Raw genomic sequence first — 21,446 nt, 5'->3', positions numbered from 1 at the left:
GGTACTGTAATTGAAAAAAAAAGATTAATAATTTGGCTATAATGTGGGGGTGACACAGGAAAATAGTGAGAGATATGCAACAATTTAAAAAATGGGAGTGGGGTGGGGCTATATTGGTGGTGTCAGTTTCTTTAATCCAGTAGGCAGTGAGCAACTCCTGATGCTTTGGGAGCAGGCCTATAGAATAATTGTATTGGAAGGTGGAAACGCCTAAAAGTGGAGAGACCAGTTAGGAAAGGCTATTGCACTTTCAGGTAAGAGGTAACTAAGTAATAAAAGAAGATGAAGACACTGCAGACAAGACAGAAGACAGGCTCATTTGAGAAAGAGCAGGCAATGTATGACTAGTGCTGCAGAAAGACAGACTAGTGACTGGAACTACACCCTTTACATTAAATGGGTAAGTCACAGAAAGGTGTCGGTTTATATTGGGGATATGGATCAGTGAGGTTTAGGTTGTTCCTTTTTTATATGCCTCTTATTCAGGGCCTCTTCCACTTCCATCTCTCTCCACTTAATACCGAGCTTTCTCTTGGCAGCACGACCCTACGCTTATCTTAACTAGCCCCCCTCCCACCCTCCCTCCCGCATCTTTCTACCGCTTCGCGTTGTATTCTCACAGCCAAGGTGACCACAGGTCAGACCCTGGGCCGTAGGACACCCCACCCGCCAGATCTCCTATCGCCTTCGCCTAGGCAGCTTCCACGCTTGCACCCCCTTCGCTCTTGGACCAATCGGCAGGCCCCAATGCTGGAACTCGATTAGCTATTGGTTGGCCGAACCATGGTGAGAGATGGTGCGGTGCCCGATCTCCGCAGCGGTGAGAGCTGTGGGCGGTTGTTAAGGTGACCGTTCGTGACGTAGCGCCGTCAGGCAAGCAGACCCCAGATGATTGGCTAGGCGATCGGACGATCCTTTCTTATTGGCCGTAGGCTAGCCCTGCTCTGAGCGTGCGTAAGCCGAGGGTTCCTTCCGCTCCGCGTCTCCGTTGACTGGAGACTGGCGGAGCGCTGGCTCCCAGGTTCGGTGGCCTCTAGTGAGATCCGGAGGTGAGGCGGGAGGTGGCCGCGAAGGGGGGTAAGAGAGGGATCGTTGAACGGGGCAGCGGAGCGTGATAAGGGCCATTTTGCTGGCCATTCCTGAGGCTCGCGTGCCATGGGAAGGGGCCAGCGGGCGGCTTCCGCTGACCTGGCGGGAGCGACGGTGGTGACTCTTGCTGGAGTGGCGGCCGCGCCCCACGGGGACTGAGAGGAAATGTCCTTGAGGCCCGTGCGGCCGAGCGCCCGCCGCGCCACTGTCGCGGGAGCCAAGGGCCGGGACGGGCCTTAGGAGCGAGCGGCTGGCCGGCCTCTTCGTGACTGCGGTCACCATCGGGAGCCCGGCGGGGCGTAGTCGCCTTAGTACGCTCTGTCCGGAGCCGACGTGCTGACAGTGCATTCGTGATTATCCGGGCGCAAAGAGCCAAGCAGGGTGATCTCGGAGGCCCCACGATTCGAGGGATGTGGGGCGGCCCTGCCAGTATCTTGCGGGAGGATGCGGGAAGGTCTTTCCGCTGCAGGGTTCACGCCCAGGCGCTGCAGTTCCCCGGCACCTTTCTTTAAAAGACACAGCCAAGATGCGGTTAATTTATTCAGCTATGAAAAAACCGTGGATCTGCATAGGTCCGGTTATTTCCAGGAAAATGGGCCGAGAGGATGCGGAACCCAATAATGTAGGGACTTAATGCATTCTCATTCATTCTCCCGTTCCCTCCTCCTCCCTTCCTCCCTCGTTAAAGGGTTTTTTTTTTTTTTTTTCTTAAATGAATGCAGTTTCCTTTTTTTGATGTCCTCTAGGTCCAAACCTAAAGGTCTGCCGGAATTGTTTGCTTTGGGTTAGGAAAAACATACACTGGAAGTTTTAATGTAGAACAGTGGGTTTCTTGAGTAGGAGAAGGTAGATGTTCTCCGCCTAATAAATGGTCATTAAAATATTTCAGCCTTTCAGTGCATGCCGCCTTAGTCCTGGTTCTGAAAAGTCACAGGAAACATTTGTTTGTGGCCCATACAAAATAACTGTGCTTCTTACAATGTACAGAATGTATTTTGTTTATTTTCCTGTGACTTTAACTTTCCTTTCCATGCGTTAAAAGACACTTATGATTTAAGGGTAATAACCAAGGCCTGGAGTGTACTTTGGGAGTAGGCTGGATTTTGTGGGTCAGCTTTGTTTTAGTGTCATTCCAGAAGTTATGAGAAACTGGGCAGTAAGGATAAATGGGAATTAGTAACATTATTTTGTTTAAAAGTGCTTTAACATGGAAAGTGTAGTGTATATGAAGTGAAAATTTGAAATGTAGTTTTTGTACACTCACTTCCATTTTCTACTCATGATGTGATCTAGCTTCCACACCTTTATCTGCAACTTTATCTGTATCTATTTTGGGTGACCTATATGAAATTGCTGATGGTTAAAATTCAGTTGATTTTTACCTACAAATAATAGCGTTTTCATATGGTTCCACTTAATATTTGACTTTGTCAAAGAATTTTGCAGATCTAGTATTATAAGTACATGAAGAAACCTGTGATTTAGAAACTGTTAAGATGTAATAGAATTGGATATTGAATCAAAGTGTCCTGATTGCCAATGTTAAGAATTTTTTTTTTCCTGTAAAGATACCACATTGACCAGCACAACACTAGGTCGGGTCAGGATTAAAAGTGACTCAGTGTAAGACATGGTTCTTTCCTTCAAAGAGACAAAACACACACAGCAATTAATTTGAGAACAGTGTAAGATAGTGTATAATCAAATACTGGAATGTAGCACAGAAGGAGTGTTGAGTGGGAGGGAAGAATTAGAGTAGGATGCCAAAGCATCCTCTTCCGCAATTGACCAGGGTAGGTGGTGCTCTCTAGCAAATTGGACTCCAATTTGAAAATTCCATTCAATTTAAATTAGCTGTTCTTTTAGAGACTGAAATATTTGTGCCTTTCAAAGCAAGGCATATGTTGTCCATTAACTCTTCTTTTTTTAAGTAAAATTAATTTTATTGCAACATGGTATACTGTTTGGAATTTGAGTATGCTGCTGGTGTCACTTGGAACTGCTGATGAAGGTGGAAGATTGGATTCTGTGGCATTTAAATGTTTTTGCGTAAGCACGGGAAAATGGGGAGGATGCTTATGAGAAAATAAGATTGTGTACAGTCATGGTTACTTTTGACACACCTTTATACTCAGTTTGTATTTCCAAATAAAATAGGTGAGGTTCTCTGTCTTTGGGGATGGCTCAGGGATCATGTGTAATTCTTCCCCTGAATGTTGCAAAGATGACTTTACAACCTAGGAAAGAAGAGTTGACAAGTGATCATGAGCTATTTGAGGGAAAACATAATGTGTCTGATAAATAATTATGGGTTAAAATGCTAAACTCATTTGTGATTAGTTTGGGGTTCCTTGCTACTAGGAACTCAGATTTTATTCCAACTGAATTAACATTTTAATATGGAAGAAATATGTTGGCTTGATAAGCAGTAATTTAAATTGAGGGGTGGTGATGGTAGGAAGTATTAGAAATCATTTTGACCAAATTTAAAAACATTTTTAGCTTTAAAATGTTTTTAGTTCTTTCATTTTCTGGAAATTAATACTAGTTGAGCTTTAGACCAGTTTGGACTGATTTGTTTTAAATGTAAGGAAGAAGTTATATGATAGAAGATAATCATTAAAATCTAGCCTTTTGAGGCTTTTGGTTGGAGTAAACAGTCATTTTATTGATTTTCCAGGATAGTAAAAAAAAATGTAGCCTCTTCCCTAACCCATCTACCTACCCTCTTTCAGTATCTTCCCCAAACATTCTGATCTGCATTTACTTAATTAGTGGGTAAAAAGAGAAGGGTTATATATCCATATCTAGCTTACTTTTTTCTTAAAGTGTGTATAACAATATTTATTCAGAAAGTAGTGGTCTTTTAATAGTAGTGAATTTTTTCTTTTATTGAAGTTGCATTAATGTTTCAGATGTGTGTAATACTCTACTTTTTTTAATTAGGCAGGTATTTGTTAAGGAACTGCTGGAAGGTAAAATGATGAGTAAGACAGGATAAAAGATTGGAAAAAGCATGAATATACATAGGCATGCCATGTTTATATATCTCAGTAACCGCTGGCCTTTTAATACTAAGACTCACAGTAAGGAATACATGTTAGGGCCCTCCCTGCTGGCACAATGGGTTAAAGCACAGCACTAAGAAGCTAAAGCCACTTCAGCATGAGTTCACTCCTGGAGATTACCCACATGGCAAGGCAGACCTCTCCTGACCAGCCTGCTGCCCTGACCACCCGCTTCTCCCCTCAGCATTGTACTTCATCAGTCCGCCTGTTCTGCTCCCCACTCTGACTCTAGTGAATCCTCTTACCACCCCTGCACCTCTGGCCTGTACCCAGTTCTGTATGCATATTTATATTTTTTTTAAAAAAGAAAAGAAATACATGTTATGTTTATGTTGAAAACTGGTACTCATGCTTATGTAGGTAGTTTTATAAAACTTAAAATGTTAAAAAATTATAATAAATACATATCTTTCCCACAGCAGTCTTTTCTGTTTTATTTTTAAAACGTTTGTTCTTCTTCAGAATTGATTTTATTTTTGTAATTGAGCCAGTAAAGGAGATGATATTTTCTAATTGTTTTTAGTTCCTAAATGCTACTCTTACACACACACCCTTTAGATTAATACATTTTTCCCCCTTAATTTGCTGCCTTTTTATTTTCAGTCTTCAATAAATAAATCACTTTCTTAGTTTTAACCATAGTGAGGGAGGGTCATTTGAATTCTGCCAGTGTGTCAATCAGTGGGCTTATTTTTAAAATCTTAATTTTAACTTGATTTTGTAGGTAATTAATATACTTTATCAAAAGCATTAATTTTAGGGTAAGAAATAAGACTTGTATGTTCCTATTTAAAGATCAACAATTATATCAAATTTTTTAAAATCAGAATATCAAAATTATTACATAATCAGGAAAATAGAAACTTAGATGGTAGTCAAAGATTGAAATTACTTGTAAGTTCTGTTTGGAATTTTCAATTATAGACATCTAGTTTGGCCAGTCACTCTCTTCTTCCACTACTGGTTTATCATTTTGATTGGCTATAAAAGTTGGGGAGAAACTTTCTTCTGGGGATAGTAATATTGGAAAAGTTCATTAAATGTCATTTTGCCATTTACAGTATGTCAGATGGAATGAAAATGTAAATTAGGGCCCTTGAAGAGCTTTATAAACTAAGATAATGCTTTACAGGAAGACACTCAACAAATAGATTCTTTGACATTTACTTTTGTTTAATCAGAACGTGGAGAATAAAGAAGGTGCTTATGTGCATGTTATAGAAGGTAATTAGGAAATAATTTTTTTCACTTATATTCTCCCTAGCTCAGATATCAAGGACTCAAGATAATTACTTGGTTTGATCTTAAATGTTTCAATTCATACAACTGTGAGAAATGCTAACTTTAAGTTGGTTGCTAGTGACTAGTCAGGAGACTTAGGTATTGTGAGTAAAAAGTAATGAGTGCTTTTAATTTTATAATTACTTTCCATAATTACAAGGAACACTAGCAAATGGTATTATTCACATGTACAAGGCACAGTGCGTATTACAAAGCAGGGTTTACAACAGTCTGTTCCTTATAATCATTTTCTAAGTATACTGTGAGCCTTATACTTACTTAGTGCTCATGCTTGATATTTCTTTCAGGGTCCAAGAATTCTGTAACTACAATGTTGTCAAGACTTTTCCGAATGCATGGCCTCTTTGTGGCCTCCCACCCCTGGGAAGTCATAGTGGGGACAGTGACACTGACCATCTGTATGATGTCCATGAACATGTTTACTGGTAACGATAAGATCTGTGGTTGGAATTATGAGTGTCCAAAGTTTGAAGAGGTTAGTGAAATTAATTTGATACTGACTAAAGTAAATTACTTTTTCAATTTCTAAAGAATATCTTCTTTGAGAAGCCATGTAATAAAAAAAGTTATGAGTAAAATCTTTATTTTAGCCTTCATGAATTTACTTCAGATTTACAATTACTTTAGAGTAGAACGACTCTAGAGATACTTTCCATTTGCTTTTTCTACACAAATATAATTCATTTAACTTGAGAAATAAGTTTTGTACATGACTGATAGTGAAAAATGACTGATTTAAAATTGGATTATTGATGTGAATGTTTAATATTTGACTTATTGTACCTACATGTATATTATGATAATATGTAAACTAATCATATATACAAATAAAATTCTAATTTTTGATTAATTACTGGAAAGGTAAAACTATGGAAATTTCTTTTCTGTCTTCCCAATAGGATGTTTTGAGCAGTGACATAATAATTCTGACAATAACACGATGCATAGCTATCCTGTATATTTACTTCCAGTTTCAGAATTTACGTCAACTTGGATCAAAATACATTTTGGGTAATCATTTTATGCATTTAATTTGATAAAAATTTTATGCATTTTATTATGAAATTTGATGTTCTATTCACATTTTTTACTTGCTGTAGAAGTACACCTGTTTATTTAAATCACATATGGGAATGTGTGTTGCTTCAACTGTACTGCATGCATTTAATAGTTTCCTTTCATAGTATTGGGAAATTAAGCATTTTGACATTGGAGACCTTAATAATCTGGAGAGAATAATGTTTGCGAATATTATATGGGTGATATATTACTATTTGTGTAATAAGTGATGACTTTTTTCAATTTGTTGAATTTTGTCATTTTAGGAATTGCTGGCCTCTTCACAATTTTCTCGAGTTTTGTATTCAGCACAGTTGTCATTCATTTCTTAGATAAAGAGCTGACGGGCTTGAAGTGAGTATTTAAAGCCAAAATATATTTAATGTTGTTTTTAGTATGTATTAACATTTTGGTATATATCTTTCCCACTGTTTTTATACAAAACTGAGATTGTAATGTATATACACCACTTTTTAGCTACCTTATGCCTAATAACATATCAACATCTTTTCATATCCTTAGTTTTAAGCTAAATTATTTGTATTGGCTGTCTAGTTTTCCTTGATTGAATAATAGTTTCGTAGTTCATTTACTTGTCCTCAAGAATTGGATTGCTATTTAATTTCTTCCTTTAATAATAATATTGTGATCAATATTATAGTGTAGCTGATTTTTTGTTCATCATTTTCTTAGAATATGTTCCTAGGAGTGAAACAGTGGCTGTTCTTAGAGCTTTGATTGCTCTTACTGCCAGTTTATAGTAGGTTTTTTTAGTTTACTTAGTTTTCCACAAATAGTGATTACTGAAAAAAAACTTACTGTAAAATTATTGAAAGGTGTTTCTGTAAATGTAAACTTATTTCTATTTTTGACATTGAAGTATTTTAAACAATTATTTGGGCAACTAATGTGTTTAGCTTTGAGGATACCAAAGTTGATTAGAGATGCACATGCTCAAGACCTATGCAATGCGTGGAGGGGTATTTTTTTCTTAGAAAGAATTTTGCAAGCCATATTTTTTCCTCTGTTAAGTACAATTGACCATCTTGTTTTTTTTCTTCTAGTGAAGCTTTGCCCTTTTTCTTACTTTTGATCGACCTTTCCAGAGCAAGTGCACTAGCAAAATTTGCCCTCAGTTCCAACTCACAGGTAAATATTATTTTTAGGACACAAACACATTATTTTTTTTCAGTTTTTACATTAATAGATTAGTAGAGCTTCTTCATTCTCTGAGACTTAGGAATTTTCCACAATTTTAAGTTTAATCGACAAATCCTAAAATTGGTTTTTCTAAGTGCTCTAGAAACTGTCCCATTTATCTAACAACCCAGCTATAATTCCATATTCTGGAATTTGGAATCTTCCCCATTTTCCTTTTGAAAGTTTCAAAAATTGGGATAATATAATTTTGGATAAGAGTGCAGCATAAACAAATCAGAGAGCAGAACAGGGTACAATGGAAGAGGGTCTCATGGTAGATTTATTTCTGAACCTCTTGAATAGCACAAGTTTTATTTCCCACCTTAAGTTTTATCTTGATATCATTAGTCACTGTAAGGAACCTAACATTTTTAACAAGTTGAATCAGAGAATCTGAACATAAAAATAGCAGGTACTGCTTTTATTTATGTTTGACAGATACCTGTGATCATTTGAGCATGCGGACAGGGTATGACTTAGGTTTCATAATACTAACTTGGTCTCAAAAAATTTGCAACTAAGGGCTTCTGTCAATGGTAGCCAAAATATACAATGTAGGATTTAATTATGTAGGATTTAAATAACAGGATTAATGAACATCTCAAAGAAATCTTGAAAAATATCACATTCAGTAGAAAGGGAAAGAAGGGTACTATGTATGTTCTCCCTTCTTCTTCACCCCCCTCACCCCATGTGGCACATCTGTTAGTCTATTCATACTATAAGTTTTGTTCTTTACATGGTAAATTAGATTTTAGTATAAGCCCTAAGGTGTTCTTTAACATTTATAATGTTCTTACTGTTTTAGGATGAAGTAAGGGAAAATATTGCTCGTGGAATGGCAATTTTAGGTCCCACATTCACCCTTGATGCTCTTGTAGAATGCCTTGTGATTGGAGTTGGTACCATGTCAGGTGTGTGAGCAGTTTTTTTTTTTTTTTTTTAATAAAGAAAGGGTCTCATAAGGACAGATTTAACACATATTTAGCTAAGAAATGACTCTCTGGACAAATAACAAATAGAAGGGGAAAAGTCTTAACTCCCTGGAAGTGTATAGAATGTTGCTGTTTCATAGTGTGGTAGTGAAGTGGCACAGAGGAATTCTCCTGGGCAGAGTAAGGAAAATGCCTCAACAGATTCAACAACGGCAGTTACTGTTGAGCACAGGAGCTAGTAGGAGCCAAGCTGCAAAAGCATGGGGCAAGTATAGGTGCTATACTGGGCAACTGTTTAAGCTGAAGGTTGTTCAGAATATTTTTGTGATTGTAATTTTTGTATTCTCTTGAATATCTACATTAAAGAGTAGGTGCTCAAGCCTTTTTCTATTTAGTCAAATGATCTACAACTATTCGAAAATAAGACAAAATGTTGGGCTTTTAATTATTTTTCTAGGTAGCAGTTTTATGGGAAAAGTCACTATATTGAAGTACAGTTTAATATTTAATATAAGTAACATCAAAAATGTTTTATATTCAAGTTTGCATATGAAGTGAAAGAACGGGGTTTAGTAATAGGGTTAGAATAGGGTTAAGGTCTTTTTCCACTCAATAATTATATTTGAGTGTCATGATATGTTAAACATTCTGTAGTGAAATATTTTTAAATTTTTAATCTTAAGTTATCTTTTTGCATTATGTCATTTTCCAAGCAAATCAATGAAATAATCAAAATTACAAGTTTATCAATAGACACCATAGAGGTTACAGTGAAATTAGAGTTCAGTAATAAGATGAAATGTTTGTTATGACACTGTATCAGTAATGGCATAATTGACAGTGTATTTTACTTTGGTAAAAAGTCCTTGGTCTTCAGGTGAATTGCTTTTGTGATACAAGTGGAATTAAATCAGTAGTGAAACTATGGGATATTGACTCTATAGGAGTGGCCTGTTCTTGGTAACCTTATCTCAAAACAAGAGTATACCATTTGATAAAAGGCAATTATTACATGTATTTTAAACACAAATGAGGGAACTCAGGAAGTGGGAGAAGACTAGGTCTGTGCCCTTGGGAAGTTACTCCTGCTCTGCTCAGAGGCGTAGCATCACCTTTGAGTTTTGGGTTTTGTTTTTTTTTTTTTTTTAAGGTAAATGGCAAAGAGCTCACTATATAATATTTTCATTTATCTGTCCACTTATGGGAAGAATCTTTGTGATGTATGTAACATGAAAAATACATGTACTTTATTAATAATACATTCAAATTTTTCTGTAACCAGGGGTGCGTCAACTTGAGATTATGTGCTGTTTTGGCTGTATGTCAGTTCTTGCCAACTACTTTGTGTTCATGACTTTCTTCCCAGCTTGTGTGTCCTTGGTTTTAGAGGTAAGGGCAGTTCTCACTTATCGCCTTAGAAGAATATTTGTCATTACATCATTTAACCTAAATAAGATCAATACCTACTAACATAACATTGACTTTCACTTTGTAGCTTTCTCGAGAAAGCCGTGAGGGTCGTCCAATTTGGCAGCTCAGTCATTTTGCCCGTGTTTTAGAAGAAGAAGAAAATAAACCAAATCCTGTTACTCAGAGAGTTAAAATGATTATGGTAATTACATAATTTTCTTCTCCCTTCAGCATCCTTGGTTTCATCATCATACTCTGCTTTTCATTTTGGGTTTTGTTTTTTCTCATTGTAAAACTTTTCATCCTTTCACTGTTGTCTTTTTTTCCTTACTGTTCCTCATTTCTTTAAGGCTCCTGATTTCAGTTGTCTCACTTCCCTAAGTAGATTTTTCAGTTCCTCTACTTGATCTTTGAAGACCTGTTCTTTGGGATGTTTCAGTAGTTCAGTGGGGCGAGTCAGTGACGGCGAGTTTGGGGCTTGCTTTTTTAATTTGCAGGGGGAGGCTGTGAAAAATGATGTCTGGTTATCCAGTTGCTAAAGATGAGAAGTTTAGGTTTTAGTGCTATGCAGAGGCACATAATTTTTGCAATTTCATTTCAGTCCCTAGGTTTGGTTCTTGTTCATGCTCACAGTCGCTGGATAGCTGACCCTTCTCCTCAAAACAGTACGACGGAGAATTCTAAGGTTTCTTTAGAACTGGATGAAAATGTGTCCAAAAGAATTGAACCAAGTGTTTCCCTCTGGCAGTTTTATCTCTCCAAGTAAGTTTTTGAGACTATTTTCTTGCTTATTAATCATAGTACTCTTCACTATTAAAAGTTTGTTTTACCTTTCATATATTTCTGATTAATAACATTTTAATTTTCTTTTATTTAGAATGATCAGCATGGATATTGAACAAGTTATTACCCTTAGTTTAGCTCTTCTTCTGGCAGTCAAGTACATCTTCTTTGAACAAGCAGAGACAGAATCTACACTCTCATTGAAAAACCCCATCACATCCCCTGTAGTGACCCAAAAGAAAGTCCCAGACAATTGTTGTAGACGAGAACCTGTACAGGTCAGAAGTAACCAGAAACTTCATTCAGTGGAGGAGGAAACAAGGGCAAACAGTGAAAGAAAAGGTGATTTCTTATTCTCTGCATTCCCCATTTTCCAATTTGTCAAAAAATTGAATGTGTTTTAAATCTTATATTTGGTGTTGGAATTCTTTTGATCTCTTCAACAGCTGAGGTTATAAAACCCTTAGTGGCAGAAACTGACAGTTCAAACAAAGCTACATTTGTGGTTGGTAACTCCTCACCTGATATGTCACTGGAACTAGAGACACGAGAACCTGAAATTGAACTTCCCACAGAACCTCGGGCTAATGAAGAATGTCTACAGATACTTGGGAATGCAGAGGTGAGTAAAACAAACTGAAGCTTAATATTTTCTTAAGAAAAGTAGCTTTTTTGTTGAAGGAAGAAAGTTACAGCTATTAAGTACTACTACTAAGTTCTAGGTGCTAGGTTACATGGCTACAGGTACTGGTCTGATTTATTTGTTCCCTACAGCTTGTGAGTTAGGTGAAATTATCTCCTTATTTCAGATGAGATTTTTCTTAACTAATGTATCTAGTAAATGATAAAGCTGGAAGCCACAAGAGTAAATAATACTTTTTTTTTTTTTAGTATGACTATCATTGAGATGAGCAACTTTATAATCTCATGGGTGGTGAAGCTTAGAAAGGGTTCAACACAGAAACAAGCTTCAGAGATAGAAGTGTTTAAAGATAATTTTGATGCCCACCAGGGTGTTTATTTTCTTTTCTAAGATTTCTGAGGGCACTTTGCCTATCTCTATCTACCGCTTATCCTTGACATGAATATATATTCCATCTATAGGAGCTTAATCTGATTCTTAATTTAAGTGTATAAGTGAGTAATGGTTGTTTTCCTTTACCATCTGTTCCTTCTTTCATTTCTGTTAACATGTATACTAATATTACAGCTCTCCTGCTGTCTTCAGTTAGTAAAACATGACAGGTGAACATCAGAACTTTAACGGTGGATTTTTTTCTATGAACCTTAGTTGCAAAATTTAATGTCTTTATCTTACATTTGTTTGGCTTCATGTTTTTATGATTTTCCCATCACTACAACATTTTTAACATCTACTCAAATTGATAGCCCTCCAAAGTCCTCCTTGTATTTTAGCTTTCTTGAGAGTACTGTTTGTATTAAATGGTTTATTTATTGAAAATAATGGCAGTACATGCCTTTGTATTCTTTGTCATATCCCTCTCTGAACCTCTTCCCCTCTTTTTATCACATTTCTTTAGAAAGGTGCAAAATTCCTTAGTGATGCTGAGGTCATTCAGTTAGTCAATGCCAAGCATATCCCGGCATACAAGTTGGAGACGCTGATGGAAACCCATGAACGAGGTGTATCTATTCGCCGACAGTTACTTTCCAAAAAACTTCCAGAGCCTTCTTCTCTCCAGTATCTGCCTTACAGGGACTATAATTACTCACTGGTATGTTATTTTCTTGATTTGAGAAGGTTTCCTGTACAGCTTTTAGACTTGAAGTTTAATCTTTACCTTTTTAGTCTTTGTCCTTTTACATGTACATAGTTTTATTAAACATCTTTAATAGTATGTTAAATTTAAGGACTCATGCTTTACTTTGTTGTTCTTTACTTTTAAATGCTCTTTAAAAAGTACTGAAAGCACTAGAATTGAGTTTAAAATACTAAAAATTTCTATTAAAATAGTAAAAATTGTCCTTGAAAAATACACTAGAGAAGTAAGTTTGAAGAACTTATTAATGGAAAGGGCTGTGTATTTACAATATAGATTGTCACTGCCTTTACCTTTTAGGTGATGGGAGCTTGTTGTGAGAATGTCATTGGATACATGCCCATTCCTGTTGGAGTGGCAGGCCCTCTGTGCTTGGATGGAAAGGAATTTCAAGTTCCAATGGCAACAACAGAGGGTTGTCTTGTGGCCAGCACGAACAGAGGCTGCAGAGCAATAGGGGTAAGTTTGCATTTATGTATTTGTTTATTGTAAAATATACTCTAGACCTGCTGTGAAAAGAGATTTGAGACAGTCACAGACACATTTTGGGCAAGCAGAGGTGTCTCAGGATTAATTAAGCAGATTAACTAGGCAGAAGTGTTTCAGGATTAATATATGTGTTCCTATAATGTCCTCTCAATAGCTCGGTGGAGGTGCCAGCAGCCGAGTCCTTGCGGATGGAATGACTCGTGGCCCGGTAGTGCGGCTTCCTCGTGCTTGTGATTCAGCAGAAGTGAAGGCTTGGCTTGAGACACCTGCAGGGTTCACTGTGATAAAGGAGGCGTTCGACAGCACCAGCAGGTGTGTGTGGTCTGTACATATGATTACATTTATGTCCATCTTTTGTGATCACTAAACATAACTTAATATGTTGCCAGCCTCAGAGAATAAAATATCAACCCTAAGTCCATTCATTCAAAGTGAGTGATATTAAGGATTGTTTTGGGAGTGGGGGGCGAAGAATGTTGAATCAAATGAATATCTTCATAGAGGTAAATTGGGAAAAAAATAAAGCATGTGTTAGTAAGTTTGTATGTTGATTTTGTAAGGATTGCTTTGGTTAGAATACTACTTTACATGAGTTTTGGCTTAGAACTCCCCTCAGGCAGTATTCATGATTTAGATACATACTTTCCAATTGGTATAGAAAAATTAGATTTTTAATTTAGAAAATTTAATTTAATTTATAAGGAAGCATAATGAACACTAATGATAGCCACAGAATAGTTCAAGCTTATGCACTTGTTTGTATTGGGACTGCTCAAGTTCATGATGAAATGACTGCAGCCCTGCTTGTGGCATAGAAGAATGAGGCAGAGTTGAAATAGTATCTTATTATAATGTTTAAGTAAAGAAGAAAATACATTTAATAAGTAACCTCCATTTACTCCTTTAAATAAGGCGAATTGAGTAAACCAGATTTTAAGGTAACTTCTGTCATTTAAAAGAAAATCTTTTGTTTACAGATTTGCACGTCTACAGAAGCTTCATATAAGTATGGCTGGACGCAACCTTTATATCCGTTTCCAGTCCCGGTCAGGAGATGCCATGGGGATGAACATGATTTCCAAGGTGAGTGTGCACAGACTAATAGAATTTGCAAAAGTGATCATCCCAGAAGAGGGGAGAACTGGGTGTCAGAAATTTCTGACAGGAGTAGGGAGCAGACTTCTTTTTATTTCATGCCCTCCTATGTTTTTGAGTTTTTAACCACATACATGTTTACTTAAATGATTGAAAGATTTTTATTAAAAGGTAAATACTGATACATGTAATAATATAAATCGGACATTTATTGATTGGTGTAGTTTTGTATTTGATATATTCAATTTAGACGTGTGGCTTATAGATGTTCTGTGTCTACCTAGAAAGGCTAGTTAGAATCTCGGGGTTAGTGCTTTAAAACTGTTCCATAGGACCCTTGCTGGTGGTGCAACAGGTAAGGACGCAGCACTGCCAGCTGGTGGCAGCCACTTCAGTGCGAGCTCGATCCCCAGCCCTGGAGGTGATTCACATGGTGCGACAGACCTCTCCTGTCCCACCCACTGCTCCCCACTCTGTCTCTCACTGCCTTTCAGCCCTCTTACTGCCCCTGCACCTCTAGCCTGTACCCTAGTTCTGTATGCATAAATAAATCTTTAAAAAAAAAAAAAAGAATGGTGCTAGCTGTGGGTTTGTCGTTTAAAAAACAACTGTTCTATAAGCCTTGAAAAGCTGACTTTTAGAGACTTCAAGACTTGTATGTTAGAGGCCAAATAAGGTTTGTGTATATAATATATTTATCTTCTATAAAATGACAGAAAAGAATGTATGACTAAAGATTTTTTTTTTATGCATATAAGAACTGGGCTGTAGATCACAGGTGCTGGGGGTGAAAGGATTCACAAGAGACAGAGTGGGGAGCAGAAAAGGCTGGATTGACTGAAATATGCTGCTGAGGGAGCAGTGGGCAGGTCAGGAGAGGTCTGCTGCGCCATGTGGGTCAGCTTCCTGGCTGGGGATATAACTGGTGCCACTGTGGCTGGCAATGGCTTGATACTGCTGAGACTTTAACCCTGCAACACTAGGGAGGCCACATATTTTATTCTACTGTTACTAAATACTAAATACAAATGTAAAATGTTAGGCTAGCAGAATTTGTTTAGTGGTTTTTCTGTTTATAACCATTATTCAGAAAGACAGAGAAGGGTGACTAAAAGCATAAGCTTTAAAAATCACAATAGTGCCTCCCTTGTGGCGCAAGGGTTATACACAGGACTTTGACGCTATCTGCAGCCACTGCAGCACGGCCCCTGGCCAGGATGCTGACCCACATGGTGCAGCAGACCTCTCCTGTCTCCTGTACCCCAGTTCTTGTAATACATAAATAAGTAACTCTTTAAAAAATAGGTAAATGAAAGTCAGCAATAAACTGAAATTTATTGTGATGCCTTAGAAATTAAAAATGGAATTACTGTGATCCAGCAATTTTACCTTTGGTTATATACCCAGAAGAACTGAAATGAAAGTCTCAAAGAAATATTTACATACCCATATTCATAGCAGCATTATGCATAGTAACCAAAAGTCAGAAACCACCCTGACAGTTAAATGCATAAAGAAATTGAGTGTGCATGCACACAGGCATATTAGGCAACAATTTAATAACTAGAAGAGGAAGTTTATTACACTTTGATCATAGTTTGAGCTAATTCTCAGTGACATGAATATAAGCATTCTCACTGAATGTTTTGAAATTTCATTATATTCTCATCTGCATCTGTTTATCAATGACTGAAATCAACTTTGTTTCCAAACCTAGAAAGAAACATTAGGAATTTATACCTAACAGAAGTTGGTCAGTGTGATGGCTAATTCAATAGCTGTTAATTTTGTGCTCAGTTTCTTAAAAGTATAGTTGTGGAATTTAGAAATATTAAGACTATATTTATAGTTATTGTATTTGGAAATACTAGTCTTATATACAAATAGAGCCTTCTAATATATAAAAATAACTATATTAATGTAATTGTTATTATTGTTAATAGGGTACAGAGAAAGCACTTTCAAAGCTTCAAGAGTATTTCCCTGAACTGCAGATTTTAGCAGTTAGTGGTAACTATTGTACTGACAAGAAACCTGCTGCTATAAATTGGATAGAAGGAAGAGGAAAGTCTGTTGTTTGTGAAGCCGTCATCCCTGCTAAAGTCGTCAGAGAAGTGAGTGATTGGATGGGCATTTTATTGTATTTATGTTTAGCTAGATTAAAAAATTGGGGAAAAGAGCGTAATATAACATTCTAAAGAAAGTTTGCTAAATGGATGTATGTTTTACATTAAAGATGACTGTTATATCTTCCCTGTTTTATGTGTATGTGGCATTCATAGGAACAAACTTAATAGCCTTTTTATTGAGGACAGGGCTTACCTGGGGTCACAGCTAACCTCCCTTGTTTTCTGGAGGAAAAGATAGATCTGGGTTCTGAGAAGAAGAAATAAGACGTGCACAACTCTTTTCTAGGTGCTAAAGACCACTACAGAAGCTCTGGTTGATGTGAACATTAATAAGAATTTGGTAGGCTCTGCCATGGCCGGAAGCATTGGTGGCTACAACGCCCATGCAGCCAACATCGTCACTGCTATCTACATTGCCTGTGGACAGGTGAGGTTTCCACCTCAGTATCTCTTCTCTTTGTGCGTCTAAGTGAGAGAAATCTATTTGACATTTTTCCTTGTTATGTTTTTCAGGATGCAGCACAGAACGTTGGTAGTTCAAACTGTATCACCATCATGGAAGCATGTGGTCCCACCAATGAAGATTTGTATATCAGTTGCACCATGCCATCTATAGAAATAGGAACTGTGGGTGGTGGGACCAATCTGCTCCCTCAGCAAGCCTGTTTGCAGGTACAATGTGCCAGGCAGAATCCAGAGCCCTCAAGCCTGTTTCTGTTAGGATCCTCTGTTTATACTTGACACCACATATAACTCGCCTTTATATTTTTGTCCTTCCCTTTTTCATCCCCCTAATTCAGGATGCCCAAGTAGCCATGTCCAGGCATATGTGTAGTAAATTGAGAAAAGTAGATTAAGAGAGCATAGATCTCCACTTTGGCGTGAATGGTCTCCACTTTGAGTGAGGGGACTGCCTGCCAGGCTTGTTACGTTAACTGTGATGTATGTTGTACATTGTCAGTTCTGGCCTGTGGATCTTGGAAATGTACTTCCAGGAGAGTAATGCACCCAGGAGAGAATGGCACCGTTTTGGTGCCATTGTAGCTGCTCTTAATTTAGTTGGTCTGAGTAGAAAGTGGCTGCTTTGACTTTCAGGCTGAGTCTTCTTGTTGTCTCCCTGGATGCAGATGCTAGGTGTTCAAGGAGCGTGTAAAGACAATCCTGGGGAGAATGCCCGACAGCTTGCTCGAATTGTGTGTGGTACTGTCATGGCTGGGGAACTGTCACTGATGGCAGCACTGGCAGCAGGACATCTTGTCAAGAGTCACATGATTCACAACAGGTGAGGATTAAAGTTTTACTTAATGTTTTCCTTACACATAAAACATGCAGTTTAAAAACCTACTGTTAGGTCTGCCCTGGTGGCAAGGCAGGTTAAAGCACAACACTACAAAGCTAGTGGCAGCTGCTTAGCACAAGTTTAATCCCTGGCCAGGGCAGGGAGGTGACCCACATGGTGTAGCAGACATCGTCTCGCCTGCTGCGTTCCCTCAGCAATGTATTTCATCAATATGCCTGTTCTGCTCCCCATTGTCTCTGGTGAATCCTCTCACCACCCTTGCACCTCTGACCTGTACCCTCGTTCTGTAAATATAAATAAATACTTATTTACTTACAGGCCAGAGGTACAGGGGTGGGCCAGTGAGAAGACTCACCAGAGACAGAGCAGGGAGCAGAACAGGCAGACTGACAAAGTACACTGCTGAGGGGAGCAGGGGGCAAGACAGGAGAGGTCTGCTGTGCCATGTGGGTCACATCCCTGGCTGGGGATCAAACTTGCGCTGAACCGGCTGTGGCTTAGCTTTGCAGCACTGTGCTTGAACTTGTTTTGTCACCAGGGAGAACCCAATAAATAAATCTTTAAAAAAAAAAAAAAAAAAAGCTACTATTGAGATGCAGGTAGTCCCAAATTAAAATCTTACATTCCTGATTTTTTCTATTTTGTATTTTTCTGCCACAGGTCAAAGATTAATTTACAAGACCTTCAAGGAACTTGCACTAAGAAGGCAGCCTGAATAGTCTGACATTCTAAACTGAAATTCGGGCGTTGGGTTCTAAAGGACTAACATAAAATCTGTGAATTAAAAAGCTCGATGCAGTGTCTTGTTGAGGATGAATAGACGTGATCAGTGAGACGGCTGCTTGGTTTTGGGCTCTTTCAGAGGGTCTGAGTCCTTTCCATGCAGATTCCTCAAATCTGGAAACAGTTTAATGCTTTACATGCTGTGTTCTTTGGAAAGATCTCAACATGGATATCATGCTTTAAAGCATCACAGATGGTAATCTACAGCTCACTTCTGAAAGAATACAAGCTGGAAAATGTGTTGCCTTTGATGAAATTTTCTTTTGATGAAATGGAGTTCATGATGATCAACGTGAGATTACCCCTTCTAGCTCCCCACCCCACCCTGGGTTGAAAATGGATTTTTAAATTATACTGTAGTTGACAGAACTCCTGATTTCATAGTTAATTTATTAAGCCTGGGTTGTAGAACTTGAAGAAATAAGAGCTAATTTTATTTTTTGTAAGCTAATATTTCATTTGGTGCTGGTTTATTTTGGTTTCTTTTTTGGGTAGCCAACATTATTCTTCAGAAGGGGACTTGTTTTCTTCAAGGGAAGAATTACTCTTACTCCCAAACTACAGAATAATGTGCTGAAAGCAGTGCTAACTGGTTCTCTATCAGGAAAACAAATCACTGCATTTATACAGGCTATTCAGAGAGGCCTCTTGTCTAAATGTGTTGACTTAGATTGGCTATAACATATCTTTCAGCATAAGGCTTTAAGAAACAGTTTTCTGCTCTTAATTAGAGATGCAAGAGTATTTAATATTGTATAGATAAAGGTGACTCTGTTTATGAAGAACATACAAGCCTGTGACACCCTCAAAAATCCGAAGGTAGAGAAAACAGGTTTAAAGAAAAATACCATTTCTCTAAACCAACTTTGATTTCTTAAAAGACCAATATATTTAGCTGAGAAATCTACATAGTTTTTTTTGTAAAGAACTGTATCAAATCTGTATATGTTGTAATAAAATTTCTTATGCTAGGAGTTTATTGAAAGTGTTCAAGAAATAAAAATCAACTTGTATACTGATAAAACACTCTTAAACTTGGGCTAGAGAAAATAGTGTTCTTTAAAGTCCAGGAAACCCTGCCTTGCTATGGAGCTAATGAAAGGGAAAGTCAGTTTTCAGAGCTGGTGAGCTGCCTGTGAATGGCCCTGGAGGAATGTGCCCTGTTCCTGGGGCCAGGAGGTTGGTGACCGAAACACTCACACAGGGCTCTTGGATGGACCCATAAAAGCTCTTAGCTTTCTCAGGGTGTCAGCAGAGTTGTTGAATCTTAACCATTTTTTTTAATGTACAAGTTTTGTATAAATAATAAAGAACTCTCCGTATTTTGTATTACATCTAATGCTCCAAGTGTTGGTCTTGGACAGCTGCTATCTCACGTACAAGATGGACTCTGACACGTTCTAGTAATGCCACGGCAGCATGGAGAGCCTGAGTGATGTGTATGCAGTATTATTGTTGAAGATTGACCTTTTCTATTGTATGTAAAGCTTAAATGGCTTCTGTTGTGAGTTTTCAGCCAGTGATGACTTACCTGAACTTTTCATGGAAGTTGCAGTGAAAAATATGTGTATTCATTTTGGTGACTGTAACCGATATCCTCTTGCTGAATTAATGTTTTGTACAATTACTAAATTGTATACATTTTGTTACACTTTTTTTTTCCAGTTCTAGTAAATTATGAAAAAGAAGTTACCACGCTAAGTGTAAGCAACCTTTTTGTTGGGGTTAAGCCTGAGGCTTCAAAACTTGTGAAGTCTGGTCAGCCTTCTACCTGTGACTCGGGACAGGTATCCCGACCACCTATCATTCTCTAGTATGTTCTGCTCCATAGCATCCACAACAGGCTGGTGGTGTGTGTGTATTAAAATTCTCTTCCCTATCCTTAGTTTGATTAGTTCGATTTATCATCTCAGCTTTTCAGACACGTTTGGGTATTGGGGAGTGAGGGTTAGTGGACAGAGAGGGAACAAAGATTGGGTAGCTAAAACCAAAGGCCACTGCAAGCACACCTTCAAATATCAGCTGAAGTGGAGGCTACAGCTTAGAATAACTCAGTTTGGCCTCTGCTAGAAGAGCTGATTCCTTTTGTGGTTATCGACCACACTTGTGCACAACTTAATGGTGAAAAGATGTGTTTGAGCTGGTGAGAACCAACGCTAGAGAATCAGTTTGAATATTCTTCCAGAGATGATTGTACGGTTTTCAAGGTCAGCCCCTCCAGAATGGAGTGATTTGGGGAGCCATGCATGGGGCAAGGCAGGGTTTTCCTTCAATTCAGGAATGAGAAGGAAACACAAATTGAAGATTCTGAGCTCAATCCCTATTTGCACAGCAACACATCAATGCAAATCCACTGTGTGTGTACAAACGGCTGAAATAAGCAATAAATTCATCATCGAAATTTTCATCTTTTTCAAGACCAGTGTTTCTCAAGCTGCTCCTCCTGTTCTGAATGTGGCTTGGATTACTAAACTGCCCTGTTAGCAGGAATAAGTTAATGGATAACCCCAACATGGAAAACCCCCACACCAGAAGCCCGGACAAGGCAAATGATTATGTTTTCACAATGGCTACACAGAACTTTGCTTTTCCTCCTGGGCAAGGTTGAGCTGTCTTGTGTGTCAGAAAGTGAGAAATTCTCAGTGTCTTCTAAGATCAGTGGAAGAGAATCCAGCTAACAGCCGGAGTTGGGGTCAGTCACAAGACTTCCCTGTTCTGCTCCGCGTGGTGCTCACCTGAATGGCTGGGCTGCTGGGCTCTGCTCTGCGGTCTTAATCCCCTGGTTTGGGGTGGGGCCAGGCTTCAGCAATTCCTCTGCTCTAACTCTTCTGGTTTCAGTGTGCACTGCCTGGTATAACCGCTGCAGGGTAAGGGGCTTTACTACGCTGGCCTCTGTGGCCATCACCTGCGACCTTGAATGCAGGAGGTGCGTGTGAGCATGCGCAGTCGCGCGTGCTTGATGGCGGACACCTGGGGGGTGGCGTGGGTTGCGTGAGTGAGTGCGCTGGAGGCAGACTCACTAA

General features: G+C 38.3%; 1 protein-coding gene across 2 annotated transcripts; it reads left to right on the top strand.

The window, feature by feature from the left end:
- Window positions 1-917: 917 nt before the first annotated feature.
- On the top strand, window positions 918-20,813 carry HMGCR (3-hydroxy-3-methylglutaryl-CoA reductase). 2 transcript variants are annotated; one of them, XM_004678204.2, is made up of 20 exons: window positions 918-1,049; window positions 5,747-5,934; window positions 6,359-6,470; window positions 6,785-6,872; window positions 7,583-7,667; window positions 8,527-8,632; window positions 9,936-10,042; window positions 10,149-10,265; window positions 10,665-10,825; window positions 10,941-11,188; window positions 11,293-11,468; window positions 12,388-12,582; window positions 12,928-13,086; window positions 13,271-13,428; window positions 14,094-14,199; window positions 16,155-16,325; window positions 16,627-16,767; window positions 16,854-17,012; window positions 17,468-17,622; window positions 18,301-18,438. In XM_004678204.2, the coding sequence occupies exons 2-20, from the start codon at window positions 5,770-5,772 to the stop codon at window positions 18,353-18,355; spliced, it is 2,664 nt and encodes an 887-aa protein (XP_004678261.1). In that variant the 5' UTR covers window positions 918-1,049; window positions 5,747-5,769; the 3' UTR covers window positions 18,356-18,438. The 2 variants fall into 2 exon arrangements, with proteins under 2 accessions (XP_004678261.1, XP_012577326.1); XM_012721872.1 differs by having other exon boundaries at window positions 965-1,077; window positions 18,301-20,813.
- Window positions 20,814-21,446: the final 633 nt, after the last annotated feature.

Source organism: Condylura cristata, unplaced genomic scaffold (genome assembly GCF_000260355.1).
Source record: "Condylura cristata isolate star-nosed mole 26May11 unplaced genomic scaffold, ConCri1.0 scaffold00007, whole genome shotgun sequence".
Classification (NCBI taxonomy): domain Eukaryota; kingdom Metazoa; phylum Chordata; class Mammalia; order Eulipotyphla; family Talpidae; genus Condylura; species Condylura cristata.
The sequence above is the reverse complement of the archived record's forward strand: the minus strand, read 5'-3'. Positions and strand labels throughout refer to the sequence as shown.